This window comes from Hippichthys cyanospilos, chromosome 17 (assembly GCF_059441005.1).
Source record: "Hippichthys cyanospilos isolate Australia breed blue-spotted pipefish chromosome 17, RoL_Hcya_1.0, whole genome shotgun sequence".
Classification (NCBI taxonomy): Eukaryota; Metazoa; Chordata; class Actinopteri; order Syngnathiformes; family Syngnathidae; genus Hippichthys; species Hippichthys cyanospilos.
The window spans coordinates 9,098,393-9,115,228 of NC_142385.1; the positions used below are offsets into that span (position 1 = coordinate 9,098,393).

The following is a 16,836-nucleotide window of genomic DNA, read 5'->3' on the forward strand; positions in this document are numbered from 1 at the left end:
ATCCAATTTTTGTTCATGATGGAAACCCGATGTGATGCGATTAAATAATGAGGATTATACTATCAAAAACACACACGCGGTTAGAAGTGAAGCTTTGCGTTTGAAAACGGCTCCCATCCTTAACTGATTGTTTTGGTGAGAAGTAGGTCAAGTGGCTGACACCGTTTCAAGGGGCGACAGGGGCATACTTGAAGGCCATTGAAGCAGTTAAGATAAGAACCGCTGGACGGGGCCGTCGCCATTCAGCTCCGGACTTGCTGGAGAGCAGGCTGCGAGAATTCCGAGGGGGCGGAGCTCAGCGTTTGACAGGGTTTGATTTTACATTTGAGATTCAGCGCAAAAAAATGCTTAACAGAAATTGGGATATTGTCCATTCAGAGCTTATGTATGCACAGGACTAATTATTGGACCGGTACCAAAGATAGGGTTACCAATGTCAAGGACATTGTACAATGAAAAAAAAATGTTTTATCTATATGAAAAGGATCAATGACGGCATCTATTGAATAATGATAGCTTAAAAATACACACAAAAAAAATACATTTGAAAATAAATGCCTGTGGCCTTATCTGACCTAGTTTAATTGTGGCACAATGGCACCCCCTAGTGGTACGTGAAAGATCAATGCCCAAGTTCAGTTCAGTTGTATTTCACTTTTGCATGCAATAGACCTGAATTAGATCATTTAGTACGAGAATTTATTTGGGTTGAATGATCCTCCTCCTTTTCTGCAATACATTTTAATTGTACTGTGATTTCAGTAAATCATTGATATTTTGTAATATTCATGCACAAACTGCAGCATTTTTACAGTGTTTGATAAAAATATTAAATATAATCTTGGACTATTAAACAGCTAAGTTTTCTTGATGAACACAAGGGCCTAGTACACCACAAGTTTATATATATATATATATATATATATATATATACACACATACACACACACACACATATACATATGTGTTTGTGTGTGTGTGTGTGTTATGGGGGTGGTGTCAGGTGATTGCTGGAACTAATTAATCGCAAAATGTTTCCATAATTAATCACATTTTACAACAACTACGTCCTAAGAAACTTGTAACAATGCAAAATTATTGAACAAAAATATGTTTCAAAGAATGTTGTATTGTTTTCATCTTTCCAGTGAGTCGTCAATCAACTTTTTTACAAGCAAAACTGTTTAAACTTTCATTTTTGCGTGTCTTTGTACTGGTGAGTATTTCAAAATCTGCATTTCAGCTGCCACGGGAAGTAAATAGTTGTAGTTAACTTGAGTTACTTTTTTTGAACGATTATAATTAATCTCCAAACATAACGCTGCAACTTTGACTATCTTTATATGTGTGTATTGATTTGAGTGAAAATTAACAAATGAATTTAGTCTGCTTAATTGAAAAGTCGTATTTAGCCAAACATGATATTTTGCTTTGGGAGGAGTTACATTTCATTGCAGATCACATTTTAAAATATGGACAAAACCAAACTTAAATCTCATTATTTTGTTTTCGAAAGTCATCTGCAAACTAATATTTTTCGACTAAACTCGGTCGGTGCCATGTTGAGAATTTCGCTGTAATGTAATTCTTGCTTTTCAGGCGTCGTGGGCCTTGCACTTTGGGAAAATATTGAAAGTGACACCCGCATGTTGAAGGAAGAAGGCAGCCGAGAGGCGCACTGCTTGCTTTGGCATGCACCCTTGGCTCACAATCCCCCCTTCAGCTTCCACCTCCTCCAGTACTTTTTTTTTTCTTTTTTTTTACGTGTTCCCCCTTCATCTGCTGAGAGTGACACCTGTCTTTGAATTTGTGGACTATACACAAGCTCGGCAGTCGATTGGCTTCATTAAAACAAATGACAGGTCGGTGCATGAAAATAAGCTTGTTGAAAAAAACTCACCTTATCGGATGCACGCAAATCAGCCTTTAGGGATGAATTTGCTAAAGAGTTCCGAAATCGCTCACATGCACGCGTCTTCGTTGCTGTGGTCAAAACGGAAACGCATGCCCCAAAAAGTCCCGAGTGCAAAATGTGGACACCTTCTCTCATGCGCGCCTCGACCCGACTGAGAAGCGAGCAGTCGTCCATATGTTGTAAAGCGAGCTGGGGCTCGGCTACTCCCCATTCAAATCAAACACACATTTTCCTCCAAGCGTGCGTGTGCGTGTGTGTGCAGAGACAGAGGAGGGGGTGACGTGTGCGCGCAGGAGAGGAACCAAATATTCCAATTACGCTCGACATGCGTTTTGCTCGTGTTCGACTTGATTGCGCTCTAATTAAAGTGTTGCCAAGAAGCCACAAAGAGCCCCCCCCCCCCCCCCCCCCAAAAAAAAAAAAAAAACACACAACAGAAACCAAAACGACAGTTTGCATCAATCCGCTGATTTTCCCACCTCAAACGCCACACAACCGCTTTCTCCTACACGTACCTCTGGTGGAATAGAGTTAGAGACTGTTGTGTCCATTTTGTCTCAGCAAGATAACAAAGCGCATTGCATCCCACCCAAACATATGAGACATTATTAGGAGAGGCCAGGATGTCCTCACCTGAGGACAGTGGGACTTAATAAGGTAGCTCAAATGAGTCAAAAGATATAGACCTAAAACAAGTGTCCACCACAGTGGACACAAAATGAATGGATTGTATCCTAGGAGGATATGGCGCATGCGATGCAGTCAATATTTGCTGTATTAGTAATAGTAGGTAATGGTATGATTTGTTTTAAAATCATAAACATTTCAAATGCAATTAAATATGATGGCATACTTAAAGTCAAGAAAAAAAAATAAAAGATGTCCTTGCATCCTTTGATTTTTGTGAATGTGGCCGTTGGAGGAAAAAGTTAGGACACCTCTGTTGTAAAAGTTACCCTCTAACAATTAGCCTTGTGGAATACACGGCATGCATTGTATCCGCATTAAGCTGATCAACATTCCTTCAGAATTTACTGTACCATCCTGAGAACACAGCTCTTATTATGATTTAAGCAGCCAATCAGCCCATGGCTAATTGCTAACATTGAACTGGAATGCCTGATTTTATATACAGCATATTTGTTATTATTTCTATTACCCAAAATATAAATAAATAAATAAATAAATAAATAAATAAATAAATAAATAAATAAAACGGTGGCGTGGGCGCATGCGCATCGATCACACTGCCCACAAGTCTGGAGCCAATTAGCTGCCGATTAATGACTACAGCTGACTTTGACAAGCCAATCAAAGTCTCCCGATTCATTTTATACTTTTTTTTTTTAACTGTATGTAAACATTAAAAGTAATATATTTGCTTTTGTTTCTAGCAGTAGTAACAAGGAAAATAATGGGAAGACACTTGTCTCACATCCTATTGTTGAAAATCAAACGGCATTGAAAGACACCGGAAGAGACACGCTGGTTTCTCAATTAAGCGTGAGAAAGGTCAAAGTGAGTGTGGTGAAAAGCAACAAGGAAAAAATAATAATAAAAAAAAACACTCACATGGGATTCCAGCTTCTAAACCCTTGGGAGTTGTTGCACTTGGGTGTCCGAGCGACTGCTTCAAAATAAGGGACCCCCTACAACGGATACGGCGATTCGACAATTCCAGCTTCTTTTTTATTTTTTTGTTTTTGGCACCCCCTATAGTCAGAGGTCGGTAGTAACGAGCTACTCATAATGTGCTCTGTTATCTTTAGTTGATTGCTATTTAGAGACATTTTACTTAAGACAAATTTCAACAAAACGTACATTAAATTTTCACGATTTAAATTGAGCTACATTTCATGGTACAATCCATCGATCGACTCCACTTAACATGTTAATCATATAATTAATCTCTGCTTGGTGAGCCTGTTGACAAGATTGATTTTTAAAAAAAACGAAATAAACCATCAGTTACTTACCAGTTACTGTAACTAAAGTAATTTTGGAAGACTATTTTCACGAGAGAACTGCTGAGTTCTAGAAAAGACGCTTGCCTTCTCAGCTGTTTTTCAACAGGGAAAGGTCGCCGCCTGGCGGCCACGTGTCTTAACTGACGCCGTCCACGGAAAGAAAAATGTGAGTCACAAATACGTTTCCAAGACATATTTTTTGGTATGGGAACCCACCCCGTTAACATTCCTACCAGTGAGGGAAAAAATCTGTAAAGTTGAGAATGAACAAAAATGATATAATTCAAAACTTCCTATTATTTAAAAAAAAGAAACATTTAAACGCCTCAATCAAAAGTGCATTAATTATTTTTATGGCTATCGATTAATTTGTTGACATTAAATTTAGGGTGTTTGCAATCAAAATTTGAAACCATGCTGGTGGGGATTAGGGTTGTCATCAGTGTCTACATGTGTGATCAAGCCATATGGAGGAAAAAGTTTGCTATTATATGTACAAGCATCAAGTCGAGTGTACAGGTATGGCGTTTGGACCCTTCATTTGTGCGGAATTCAGCATCATTATCTAAAGTGTTGCCAGCTGCAAGCGCTTGGGAGTTCTGATTTGAACTCGATGTGTGTTCTGACAATAGAGAAGCAGCAACATAAAAAACGGAAATTTAAAAAAAAAAGTTTGGTTTGACCTTCATTGGCGGCACTATCTTGCATATTTGGAAATAATTGAATCGAAGATGAAACTACACTGTAAATTTATGATTCAAACCGTTTTTTGTTACTTTTAATGGTGTATTAAAAATTAATTTCAACACAGAGACAACCATTCATATATATATATAGCCAGTCTTATTGACAGACCGCTTTAGTGGTTATTGAAACATTGACAAAAATTGTGTGCACCATGCCTGCATTGTTAGACACAAATGCAGTTTTTCAAATCTATTAAGATTTAGACACTGGATGATATCAAACAGTAAAAGCAGGCAAATGTACCAGGCAAAAATGAAAAAATACACATTTAAAATCTGCCTGTTGGACTTCTGGTCTGCCTACAAAAAATATTAAAGAAACAAAACAGTAGAAATCTGTGTGGAGTCTCAGGTAGGTCAAGTATTTTTCAGTTTTATGAAATTTGATGGGACATTTGATTATCCGCGTCATTTTTTTTCAACTGCTTTGAGGACTGTGCAGGTTTTTTTTTTTTATCTTAGATGAATTTTCTAGTCCAAGTTTTATGTCGCCTCACCCGAAAGAGAGTCCTCAGCACCACTGTCAGAAGTCTTTCCGTCGCATTCCGAAAGTCGACAGAAACGTTTGTAACATCTGGTTTCTTGACTGAGGCCGGCCTCATCTCCGGATCTCTTCCTGGACGGTCCAGGTAAAGCCTCGGCGTCCGCTTCATGGAAACAGAGGGACTCTCCCTCGGAAGCCTCGTCTTTCTCAACCAAATGGGCGTTTTGGATGCCGCCGTCCATTTCATTGGTCGCCTGTAGTCCCGACTTCTTCTCTCGAATCGCATCCTGCGTTTTCTTCTCACATCCGGAAGGCGGAGGGTCGTCTTCGTCAACATCCGCCGCGGCGCTCTCCGAAAAGTTATAGTCAAACTCGTGCCACCATCGGAAGGCTTCCTCGTCAACCTCCTCGACTTTGGATCTGACGTTCGGTACGGTCGCTACGGGCAAGGGCAAAGGGTGCTCGTCGACTTGCTCCGAAACCTGACTGACGCTAACTTGCGCTTCATTGTCGTTAGCTTCGTCCTCAACGTGATTGTCGCTCTCCTCATTGACGTAATTGGCGTTATTGTCCAGATTTTCAGAGGCTAGATCATAGTCGCGGATAGCCAAATCTTCTTCGCGTATTCCTTGGAATTCAAAGAGAATTTCCTCAAAGATATTACCGCACGAAAAGGGCCATACATTCCAAATGAAACGGATCCAAGCGTACTGGTCATTCGTGCTAACGAAACGATAAATTTCATCATTGTCGTCGAGTATCAAATCGCTGTCGCTGTCTTCGTTTTGGCCGTCCCCGTCTCCGACGTCGCGCTCGGCTTCGCTGTCCCCGGCGACGGCCTCGCCGTCGTTTTCGATATTGGCCTCGTTGTCGACGCCCTCGTCGTCATTGTCGCTGTCGTTCTGAGCTTGCCTTGGCGCCGCCTCAATTAAGAAGGTAATTTCATCACTTTGCAAGGAAATATAAAATCGGCGAAATCTCAAATTCGCTTCTCCTCGTCCCAAATTCAGCGGAATACGGTAACCTGCAACAGTCGTGATGCGTTAACACCATTATAACGACGCGCTTGAAACTGCATTGATTTTACCTAAACGGCAAAACAAATCTCAAGTACCAGAGCACCGTCCATCTCCCCGTCCTTCCATTTCATCCAAAAGAATTCTGAACAAGAAAAGGGGAATATATTCAATTAAAAAAAAACAAAAATACGGATAATCCTTTGCGTCGCGATTGACTTACCTTAACTTCAGTGACCTGGTCTGTAAAATACCAGTTTACCAAGTCCTTTACAGACTTTAGTTATATTCATGCTGATCCAAATGGAATTAGTGTTCCAAGTGTGAAACTTGTCCATTTGCCAGTACCGCGGTTGATTGCGTCATAACGTGAAGTCAAAATGCTTTGAACAAAGCACCATGTCATTGCAGAAGATGACATCATGGTGATGATGTAACAATTTGGTGGGTGATGTCACTGTTGACCCTTCAGCCGTTCATTTAGGGTAGTACATTGGACAGAGCAAAATGGGAATCGAGCGCACGCAAATGACAAAACACAGATTCTTATATTGACGGATCTATTTCAGATCACAATAATTAAGCTGACAAAAATTGGTCCAATTTTTTTCCATTGTGAGTTAGCCATCGACGACTAAAGCTTATTGTGGAAGCACTACGTGTGTGTACGTGTGATGCATTTTCACAAAATCGGGCTTGTCTCCTGAGTTATTGATATATTCTAATTCTACACTTAATTACTCTTTTAATAATGATATATAGCATATACATATATATATATATAACATATATAAGTTATATAATGTGGTAAATGATAACAAAAAAAACAGGGTTACACAATTTCAGTGTCGCCAATTTGAAAACTCGAGTTTTGAGTAAAATGTGTTTTAGGTTTTGGCACATTAATCTTTAAACAGTGCGCAATTTCTACTTCACCCTTATTTTCACACACTTTGATGACAGTTTTAACCTTTGGTAAATGAAAGTCGAGACCTCGAGGTTGTATTCTTAGAAATCCCAAAATGGACATCTGAAAATTCGTATTTTCATCAATAACTCAAAACTAATCTTTGCGACATAACCCTGGTTTTGTGAAACGCGTATACAGTTTATATATATATATATATATATATATATATATATATATATATATATATATATATATATATATATATATATATATATATATATAAAACAATTATTGCTTGTCACAAGTGTTTCCATTCTCACTCAAGGTCTGCATCGTTGGCAGGTCTTGTCCTCCTTGATCAGATGCTTGGGAAGTTTTTTCTTCCTGGAATCTGACTGTTTTTTGTTTTGCGTGAGAAAGACTACTTAAGCTGAGTAGGGCCAAGTTGTCCCGCAGACTCAGATTTAGAGGTTCTGCTTCTGCAGCGTCCGAGTCATCAGAACTATTGCGGAAACTTTTAAAGCAGGTTCCTTCAAGTTGCAACGAGCTCTCGTCGGACGGTGCTGGCCCAGGGTCATCTTTTGCTTCTCGGTCTCCCAAACTCGCAGTAAATTCCTGAGGGCCATTTTGGATGCAGAGGGAAGGAATAGAATCACGTCTTACAGAAATGTTGGACTTCCACCTTAATCGTTTCTTCCCTTTTGTATCATGAGCATCCAAATGTTGGTCCGATCCATTCCAATCTTCTTCTGCCTCATCTCCACCTATGATTTCATCAAGATTGCCAATGTTCCCAAACCGAAGTCTTTTGCGGGCTCCCGTTAGACCTTGTTTTTCATCATCGTGGCCACATCGCTTCCTCGACGGCCCAGATTGACGGACTTCCTCTGCGTCCTCCACGTCCGTGCTGCTGTCCGAACTGTTGGCGCAAAATTCGTGCCACCATCTCAAACGATTCATCTCATCCCCGGCCTCGTATCCTGATATCCGGCTGGACGGTCCGGGCTGTGGGTCTTCATCGGAAGAATCTGCTTCTTTTTCGGCTATATTAGTCGAGACACCCGGGGCAAGCTCACAATCACGCTCGGGCGTTTCAGAAAAGTCGTTGCGGGGTTCCGACGTCGTCTCCTCCGAATCCGAGTCGGCTCGTAAACCGTTGTTAGAGCCGCAGCTCAGAGAGTTTTCTTCATCTCTTTCGATCCGGAATCTGGTTTTAGTTGTGGAACGCTTCCTGAACGGTACCAGCTCTGGCTCGTGCTCTGTTTCTTGCTCGATAAAGTCTTTCAACCTCTCCTCAGAATCGGATAGTTCTCCAACAGGATCGCTGTTGACGACGCTATGATCGTGGTGGTCACGCGTAGCTGACGCAGAAAACTCTCCCGACGGTTTTGATCCCGTTTCTCCGTTTTCATCTTGCGAATCAATGCTTTGGTTGGATCCACAAAGTAGAGGATTTACTTCGTAAAAATCAAAGTCAGGGCTGCTGTCGGAACTTTTCTGATGGAACTCGTGCCACCACGGCAAATGTCTGTTACAACTGGATCTACCTTCATCTTGGTCGTCCTCCTCGCACCCCTGCCAGGACGGTCCCGGCCGAGGTTCTCTGTCGGCTTCATCCACGTCTGTGTTGCTATCTGAGGAGTTATCCAAAGCGGACAATCTCCTCATATGCCCCGTGCATCCAATTTCCTCGTCGTCGTCGTCGTCGTTTGTAGAGTGCTCCCTCGATTGCTCGGGCGACTGCTCGACCGCTTCCGTATGCTGACCGACTTCCATCTGATCCTCGGCCCCCGCAACGGGGTCATGCGCTTGATTGTTATCGTCTTCCATATTCACGTTATCGATATCAACCGGATGATTATTCTGATTATTGTCATCCAGATCCCATTGCTCGGGCTCATTCACGAAGATGATTTCTTGATTCACAATAAAATCCAGGATGGCAATGAACTCCATGTTTGGTTCGTCATTTGGGGGATGGAGACCTCGCGGCAACGGCAAACGGAGACCTGCAACATCGGTGACGTCGGTGACGTTCTGACAGTTCATACGTAAATCAGACGACAAAAGTCGAGGGACTTACTATTTGGACCATTGTGCCATCCGTCCCCTTGTCCATCCATTTTTCCGAAGAGACATACAAATAGTTTAAATGTGTCACCTATGGGAAAATATGCAATGACATAGCCTTGAGTAGCTCATGCAAAAATATACCCGCAAATACATAAACTGTACTTAGCTTCATTGTTTGAAGTCTTACCTGTGTTTGGAGAATCGGGCGTATGCAACAGCAGCGTAGTTTCCGCAATATTTCAGTCCTGATCATGCTGACTTGAACCAAACCAGTTGCGATATCAAAGTAAACTCTGCCGTCACACGTCATCTGGAGAGCGCTTCATTCTTACGTCCATGTAAAAGACATGCACTTCAAACGTTAAAAGATGGCAGTTAAAAAGTGCCCCGCCAATATTGCCTGTACAGAAACAAGAGTTGTGGCTTTGTGTCATGGCAACACGTCCACAAATTGACTAAACGCGCTTTGACCAAAGAACTTGATGACATAGCAGGTGACTACGTCATTGTGATGATATATATATTCGTGTGATGTCACTTTCATTAGAGTGGATGCTTTCTGAGTCAAAATAATAAAGAAGCGCAGCTGCATTTTATGTCACCGGCTAAGTGGCATCATTGCCGGTCATATTTCAATGGGTTTTTTTTTTTTTGGGGTGGGGGGGGTGGGGGGGGGGGGGTGAAAAATCACTTTTTTTAATGACAAAAATTGTTTTGTTTTTTTTAATGGTAGCATACCAAAACACTCAACCATATTTTTAAGTAAAAACAAAACAAAAAACAAAAAAAAACATAAGAAGACCCAGTAACAAAACTGAATACGCTGTCAAACTATTAGATTTTTAAAACTAATTAATCGCCACATTTTTCATGATTAATCGCAATTAATTATTCACATTTTTTTTTAACTAGCTTCCAAAAAGCTACTTGGAATTCATGTAAAATCAAAATTAAAAAAATAATTCATTTGAAAGCCGGATGTCATTGTTTTGATCCTATAATCTGATTATTTTCTTTTGAATAAACTGCTAATCAAAACTACCTAAAATAAATAACTCATTGTTACAAGTATTTTTTCTTGTGATCTCACAGAAATTGAGCTAAAAACCTTCGTTTTAGCATCACACTCTAGGACCATTTGCGAAGCCCTGTGGACTAGAGCAAGGTGTTTTGCTCTGAGAGGCTACGCCAAAAATGTATGAAATAATTGGAATAAATGTAATTATTTTTTCCAATGAGCAACTTTTTAAAGTGATGTAAATGTCCAACTTTGTCTTTTTGCAGGTAAATCTAAGTTTGGTAGCAAAGTTAGCAGAGTTCAGCTGCAACAGGAAGTCAACAGTACTGAGTAGTGTTTACTTCCTGTGTTGTGTTCATTTTTTTTAAACCACAGTACATTATTTATAAAATAGAATCTCCAAAGTTAACGTTTTAGCTCTGACAGCCCTAATATATAATGAAGTATCCATGTTAATCCGACACAAATCTACGTTTGTACTGTGAAAATATATTCGACTTTCTCCTTGGGATTTGCGCACACTCATGGCAGACAATGAGGCACTCTATGCTATGCTATGTATGAGTCTCCCCCCCTCCATGAACACATGAAAACAAGCACACACTTCCCCTCCTTCTCACCATGGATGCACTTAGGGCTTACAACGAGGTGCTCTGAATAGAAACTACTCTGAAAAGAAATGTTTTCAGGGTGTAGGCATTGCTAACTAGCTAGCTGCCTGCTAGCTTGCTTCTGCTCAGTTAAATGGAATGGATCACAATCAGCTCACAATCAGCTGGAAACAGATATTTCATTTTTTGGATAAGGGGAAAAAAACTCACTATTAAAGCTGGGTGTAAGCAACGCGAACAAGCTAGCTGCCCGCTAGCTTGTTTGTGCTCAGTTAAATGGCAAGAAACTGGATCAAAATCAACGGAAACAGATATTTTATTATTTGGAAAGTGGAAAAAAACATTCACTAGAAATAATGATATGGCTGAACTCCAAGTCATGAAAAGCATCCATCAATTTGAGATGAATTTCATCCTATTGTTTCACTCGGTTTATCATGCCATTTCCTTCCTCGTGGCTTTCTTTGAATTTTTCCGCGCTCAGCGGTTCGTGCTCTAAGTTTTGCTCCCAGAAGCCCTCCGCCTCCTTGGGCGCTTTTCCGCCCTCGGCCAAGACGATGATGCCCGAGCCGTGCGCCAGATGCCCGCTTAAGCTCATCAGGTAGACGTTGGCCTGCGTTTGCAGCATCCGAGGCGTTTCCGCGTCGTTGGCGTCCAGCTCGGCGCTGCCGTCGGAACTGTTGCCGTCAAACTCGTCCCACCAGCGGAAGCTGCCGCTGTCTTCCTCTTCATCGCGGCCGTCGTTTTTACGGGTATCCCCGGGCGATCCGAGCACAGGGTCTTCGTCCTCCGCGTTCCGAATGACGCCGATCTCCACCTCGGCCCCGATGGCCGCTTCTAAATGGTCATTTTCGATGATAATGTCAATATTTTCTTCGCTCTCGCTGACGTTCATGTCGACGTCATTCGGCCAAGGCTCGCCCTCGTTCACGAAGACGATCTCCTGGTTGACGATAAAGTCGAGTACAACAATGTACTCCATATTGGGGTCGTCGTTGGGCGGACGATTGCCGATGAGCAGTGGGATATGGTAACCTGAAATTCATCATGAATTCATCAGGAACTTGAGGTTGACCCAAAACGGATGTGGAAATCAAACGTCAACAACTTACTACTCGGGCCGTTGTGCCAGCCATCCCCTTGTCCTTCCATTTTGTCTAGAAGAAATCCAAAATAATAAAATAATAAAACCTCTCCTTGAGGGTTCGACTGTAAATTTTAGGAAACGTTAGAACATACAAATTATATTCATTTAGAACATTAAGAGTTTAGTAAGTAAAAAAATCAGACCGCAAGTCTTACTATTGTGCAATATTATAAAATCCAGAAACCTCGCCGATTCATGTGTCCACGGTAGCGTCCATTTTGTCTCAGCAAGACATGCATCACACCCAAACACGGCGCATGACTGGAAAGCCCAGGACGTGTAGGACTTAATAGGGTAGCAATAAGAGACAAACAGAAAAACTAATGTCCACTACAGTGGACACATAAAAATAGGCTGGGTCTCAAGCGAATGCAGCGTTACATCCACCCCCCTCAAAAAAAGAAAATTCAAAAATTCAACTCAATTAAACCCATTACTATACCAAAACAGATGTCCTCCTGAGACCGTCTTTTTAACAATTTTTACAGTCGTTTAACTCATTGGATCGACTCTTCTAATGTCCTAGAAGTGGACATATGACCTTTTCAAGTCACGTGCTGTCTCCCTGATACAAAATTGACTATAGTGGACATACATGAATAGGTTGGATCCCAGCTCTAGTGATATAACCATAATTCGGTTCGTGTTTTCAAAAAAAAAAACAAAATGCTTTAGGTGATATTATAATTGCATGTTTTAAAAAAGGTTTTCTATATATTAATGTGTCTGGTTCAGAAAAAAAAATCATTTGTCAATGAAAGAATTAAGCCCCGCCCCATGACATCAAATACTACGAACAAATACCCCGAATAATTCTAAAACACGCTTAGCGTCGACATACCTTAACTCCAGGGGCCTGCTCTGAAAAACGGTAGTTCATATGCAAGAAAAACATTCAGGTCATTTAACAATTTCAGTTTTGAACTGTAAAAAAAACAAAACAAAAAAAAATGATCAAAAGATGGCGCAGAGTGCATGTAGTAAAACAATGGTGGCTTTAATGCTCTGTGTCATCGTCACATCTTTGTTACCCTTTTTTCAAATGCTTTGAACAAAGCAATTTATGTCATCAACACATGACCAAATGTGGATGCGGATGATGTCGCTACCGGTGTGACTGCATTGCCGTTGTACTCGTTAAGTCAACTATAAAAGAGATTTTTTTTTTTTTGCTTTGAAATGTAAAAACCCCAACGTTACATCGGGATTCGTTTCACGCTATTTCCGTCAGTAAAATCAGTACCTGAATATACAATAAGAAAAATACATTAGGAAAATGTAGAAAAAAATGGAAAATGTGGATTTAGATATAAATCATAATCTTCCACCGGTGCACGATATTTGATCACAAAGTCTTTCGGCACATGTCGAAAACATGTATACTCGATGACCTATTCGGTTTGTTTTAACCGGGCGGGAATGTTCCGAACTGCGTTTTGCGTCACGTCGCCCGGAGCGAGCGTGGCGCAATTTCCCGCGGCTCGGGTCGGGACCGGCTCGCCGGCGCCCCCCGCCGGCGGCCGAATGCTTCGAGGCGCCGTCAACGATTCCGAAGGATCGACGGGAACTCTCGGTTCGCGGACTATCGGCCCTAGCGCGCCAATTATTTTTCCCCGTCCCTGCTCTCGTCCCCTTGATTGTCCCCCGACCTGCCGGAGGACGATCCGGGCCGAAGTTCCTGCGGGGCGTCGTCGCCGTCGCTGTCGGACGCGTCGTGTCGAAAACGTTTCTGGTTTCTTCCCGCCTCGGAGAAATACGCTCCGTCTCCCCGCGGCCTCTTCCTGGAAAATTCGGCGGCGGGGTCCTCGTCGGCGTCCTCGTCGGCGTCCCGGTCGCTCGAACGAAAGGCAACGTCCTCGTCGTCCGATTTCACGAGAAAGTTTTTCTTGCGAGTTTTCTTACCCCCTTTGTCGTCTTGCGAATCGGCGTCGTCGCTCAGCCACACTTTGGACGCGCGGCACCGCCTGTAGTCCTCCTCTTCGTGCAAGTGGTCCGAAAAACTGTCCGAATTGGAATCGTCCCACCATTGGAATTGCTTCCCCCCGCCCACGTCCTCTTCGTCCTCCGCCGAGCGTTCCTTCGACGGTCCGGGCAGAGGATCGTCCAAGTCCGGGTAGATTTCGGGCTCGGCGCTTTTTCTCTCGTCCTCGACGCCGCCGCCGCCGCCGATGCCGCGGCTTTCGATGGTTTTGCCGTCGCGGTCGATGTCTCGGAAGCCTTCGTCGTCGCGGCGGTCGCCCTCCGAGCCGTCGTTATTTCGGCCGTCCTCGTCGATTTCGAAAGCGTCGTCGTCCTCGACGTTCTGCTCGTCCTCGGCGTTCTCCTCGTTGCCGTTCTGTTCCTCGTTGTTGTCGATGTCGTCGAAGTCGTCGTTGTTCACCAAACGCAGCTCCAGGAAGATGTCGTCGAACACGTCGCCGTGTTGCAGCGGCCTGACCCGGATCCGGAAGAGCAGCACGGCGTTCTCGTCGTTCAGGTGCATGTCGTTCATGTTATTGTCCGCCTGGTAGTCGGGATGCACGCCGTGGTCGTTGTCGTCCATTTCGCCGTCGTTGTCCTCCACGTCCGCGTCGCCGTCGCTGTCTTCGGTGTCGTCCTCTTCCTCGTCTTCGATATTCTCGTTTTCGTTGTACTCGATGTTTTCCTCCGGTTCCATGTCCTCGATGCGTTCGTCCTCTCCGACGCGGCCCGGGTTGTCGTCCTCGTTTTCGTTGTCCTCGATATTTTCGTCTTCGTCGTTGTCCTCCGTGTTGCCCTCGTTGTCGTTGATGTCGTTATCGGGCGGCCTTATCATGGCGTGGATGGAAAAGATGATCTCCTGGTTTAAGATGAAAACCCTCAGCCCGAGGGTTTCCATATTCCGGGCGCCGTTTCCTATCGGCAGCGGGATACGGTAGCCTGTAACATAGTCGGCATGTGTAGATGATACTGTCATCGGCATAGAATCGTACGCAAATTTTCACCCGGACGGAGGTGAAAACTCAGCGTGAATTTCAAGCACTTACAATTTGGACCGTTGTGCCGTCCGTCCCCTTGTCCTTCCATTTCGTCTAGAACAACAACGCTGATGTCAGTCATGAAAAAATGTACGACCTTTAGCATATTTCTGATATCATTTGGATCAGACGCACTTTAAAATGAAAATTGGCCAAAAAAATGTCGAAGGTTTACTGCCACTGGCACGTCAAATTTGCAAATTAGTTCCTGGTTTGAAGACTGATACCAGTACGATTATTCGACTGTTGAGTAGTTACCGATTCTGATACCAAGTACAGATACCACTAGTACTTTTACATACACATAAACGATACAGCATTTTCCTTAGATTTGTATGCAATTAACTCATTCACTGCCATTGACATCAAAAGACAGCAAGATAAGCCAAAAATCAATTTGAACTATGGACGGCCTTTTTCAATACTCATTGAATCCCAAAGACATATTCTTACGTATTTTTCAAGACATTCGATCCCAGTTACTTATATTTTTAACATTTTTTGGCTAAACGAGGATGGAAAGTGACTCAATTCGGTAAAGTACTAACATGATTATTCAGGTACGAAAATACTGGAGTAATAGATTACCCCAGGAAGTGATGTACTAACGTGATTACTTTAGAGACCAAAATACTTCATGTAATCAATTAATTTCGGTCCTAAAGTAGTAATAAATTAGCGCTCAAGTACATAATCAATTACTTAAATGCTAAGGTACATACACTAATCAATTACTTGAGTTTACAACCAAGACATTCAACCCCAAGTACGTATTTTTGCGTTTTCTTTTCATGCAAGCCAATTTTTTTTTTTTTTACTTTTCCCAATGCTTCCCAAACATCTATATATATATGTATGTGTATATATATACATATATATATATATATATATATATATATATATATATATATATATATATATATATGTATCTATCATTGTTTTCATTATATACTGTAGTTGCCTGGAATTGTCAATGATGGCACTCCTTGGTAGGGTTACGGTGGTGTCCTTTCACGTCAATGGCACTCAACGTGGTCACGGCAGTTTTCTATTCTTCAAATTTGTTATTTCTAGCCACGATTTGTAAGACTGCTTTTATAAAGCTGCCGTCGGGAGTACAAATATTAGAATATGAGACCAGGAATCGAGCAGATACGCTCATCCCTAACGTATATGTATTGTATTTATATTCTTTTTAATTATTCATCGCAAGCCCGGTTAAAACTGATTTTCGACTAATATTCTGCAATGGTAGTGAAGTGAGTTATTAGCTGGGTTCTGCAAAAACGAAAGGCTAAATTTAGGCCCTGCCTCCCGAAATGGTGACATCCCGGTGACATCACTGCAATATGTCATCGGAGTTTGGATGCGCTTACCTTAACTTTGGGGAAGAGACGTGAGAAACTGCAGTTTAATAAGCTGTTTGTGGTCGGTGATAACATAGAGGCTTCTTTTGCAGCTCCTGTGGCATCTTAGTCCTTGTCATGCTGATGTGAACTGCACCAGTTGCGCGCTGCGGAATCAGTTCCCGAAAAGATCTGGACTATTAGCATCATTGACGGCAGGTGCACGGGGGCGGGGAAGCCCAACACTATGCGGTAATAAGACCGCCGGCTTTATTGCTCTGTGACATCACCGCATATTGCTTTGAACAAAACACTTCATGACATTTACAGAATTACATATATGAGTGTGATGTCACATTGGAAGTCGGAGCCCATGCACGGCAGACACAATTATCTGGCCATCGACGTATTTTAAGCGTGCATGGGCCAGGATTTGTTTTCTTCTGCAGATTTTCTGGTATTATGAGTTTGTCCTCATTTATGGAATTATGAGAATGCAGTTTTTGCATTTTGAAATCTGTCTCCATTCAAGGCATTTTGTGGGGTTTCATTCAGTTAATTTGTCATATTTATGCCAATTTTTAAACTATTAACTGGCAAATTTGAT

The 16,836-nt window shown here is 42.2% G+C and overlaps 3 protein-coding genes across 5 annotated transcripts in view; all 3 read right to left on the reverse strand.

Annotated features, from left to right (window-relative positions):
* ntn2 (netrin 2) overlaps positions 1-2,037 on the reverse strand; it is a 44,865-nt gene extending 42,828 nt beyond the window's left edge. The window contains exon 1 of the mRNA XM_088439858.1: positions 1,901-2,037. The gene's annotated coding sequence lies outside the window, so the exon portion shown is untranslated. The remainder of the gene's footprint in view (positions 1-1,900) is intronic.
* A 2,742-nt stretch (positions 2,038-4,779) lies between these two features.
* LOC148409493 (uncharacterized) lies at positions 4,780-6,457 on the reverse strand. 2 transcript variants are annotated; one of them, XM_088439444.1, is made up of 3 exons: positions 6,352-6,449; positions 6,227-6,273; positions 4,780-6,136 (listed from the first exon to the last, which is right to left on the reverse strand). In XM_088439444.1, the coding sequence occupies exons 2-3, from the start codon at positions 6,255-6,257 to the stop codon at positions 5,112-5,114; spliced, it is 1,056 nt and encodes a 351-aa protein (XP_088295570.1). In that variant the 5' UTR covers positions 6,258-6,273; positions 6,352-6,449; the 3' UTR covers positions 4,780-5,111. The 2 variants fall into 2 exon arrangements, 1 of the variants encoding a protein (XP_088295570.1); XR_015868435.1 differs by having other exon boundaries at positions 5,990-6,136; positions 6,200-6,273; positions 6,352-6,457.
* Positions 6,458-11,682: 5,225 nt separating this feature from the next.
* LOC148409494 (uncharacterized) lies at positions 11,683-16,407 on the reverse strand. Of its 2 annotated transcripts, XM_088439234.1 has the most exons (5): positions 16,260-16,407; positions 14,893-14,937; positions 12,729-14,785; positions 11,853-11,949; positions 11,683-11,775 (listed from the first exon to the last, which is right to left on the reverse strand). In XM_088439234.1, the coding sequence occupies exons 2-3, from the start codon at positions 14,930-14,932 to the stop codon at positions 13,491-13,493; spliced, it is 1,335 nt and encodes a 444-aa protein (XP_088295360.1). In that variant the 5' UTR covers positions 14,933-14,937; positions 16,260-16,407; the 3' UTR covers positions 11,683-11,775; positions 11,853-11,949; positions 12,729-13,490. The 2 variants fall into 2 exon arrangements, with proteins under 2 accessions (XP_088295360.1, XP_088295359.1); XM_088439233.1 differs by lacking the exon at positions 16,260-16,407 and having other exon boundaries at positions 14,893-15,018.
* Positions 16,408-16,836: the final 429 nt, after the last annotated feature.

Bases quoted from the DNA above. Each gene is read 5' to 3' on its own strand.
- LOC148409493 (XM_088439444.1), bottom strand. From the start codon at position 6,257: ATGGAAGGACGGGGAGATGGACGGTGCTCTG. The intron at 6,137-6,226 runs GTACTTGAGATT...CGACTGTTGCAG, and splicing joins GGGAGATGGACGGTGCTCTG to GTTACCGTATTCCGCTGAAT.
- LOC148409494 (XM_088439233.1), bottom strand. From the start codon at position 14,989: ATGCTAAAGGTCGTACATTTTTTCATGACTGACATCAGCGTTGTTGTT. The intron at 14,786-14,892 runs GTAAGTGCTTGA...ACTATGTTACAG, and splicing joins ACGGCACAACGGTCCAAATT to GCTACCGTATCCCGCTGCCG.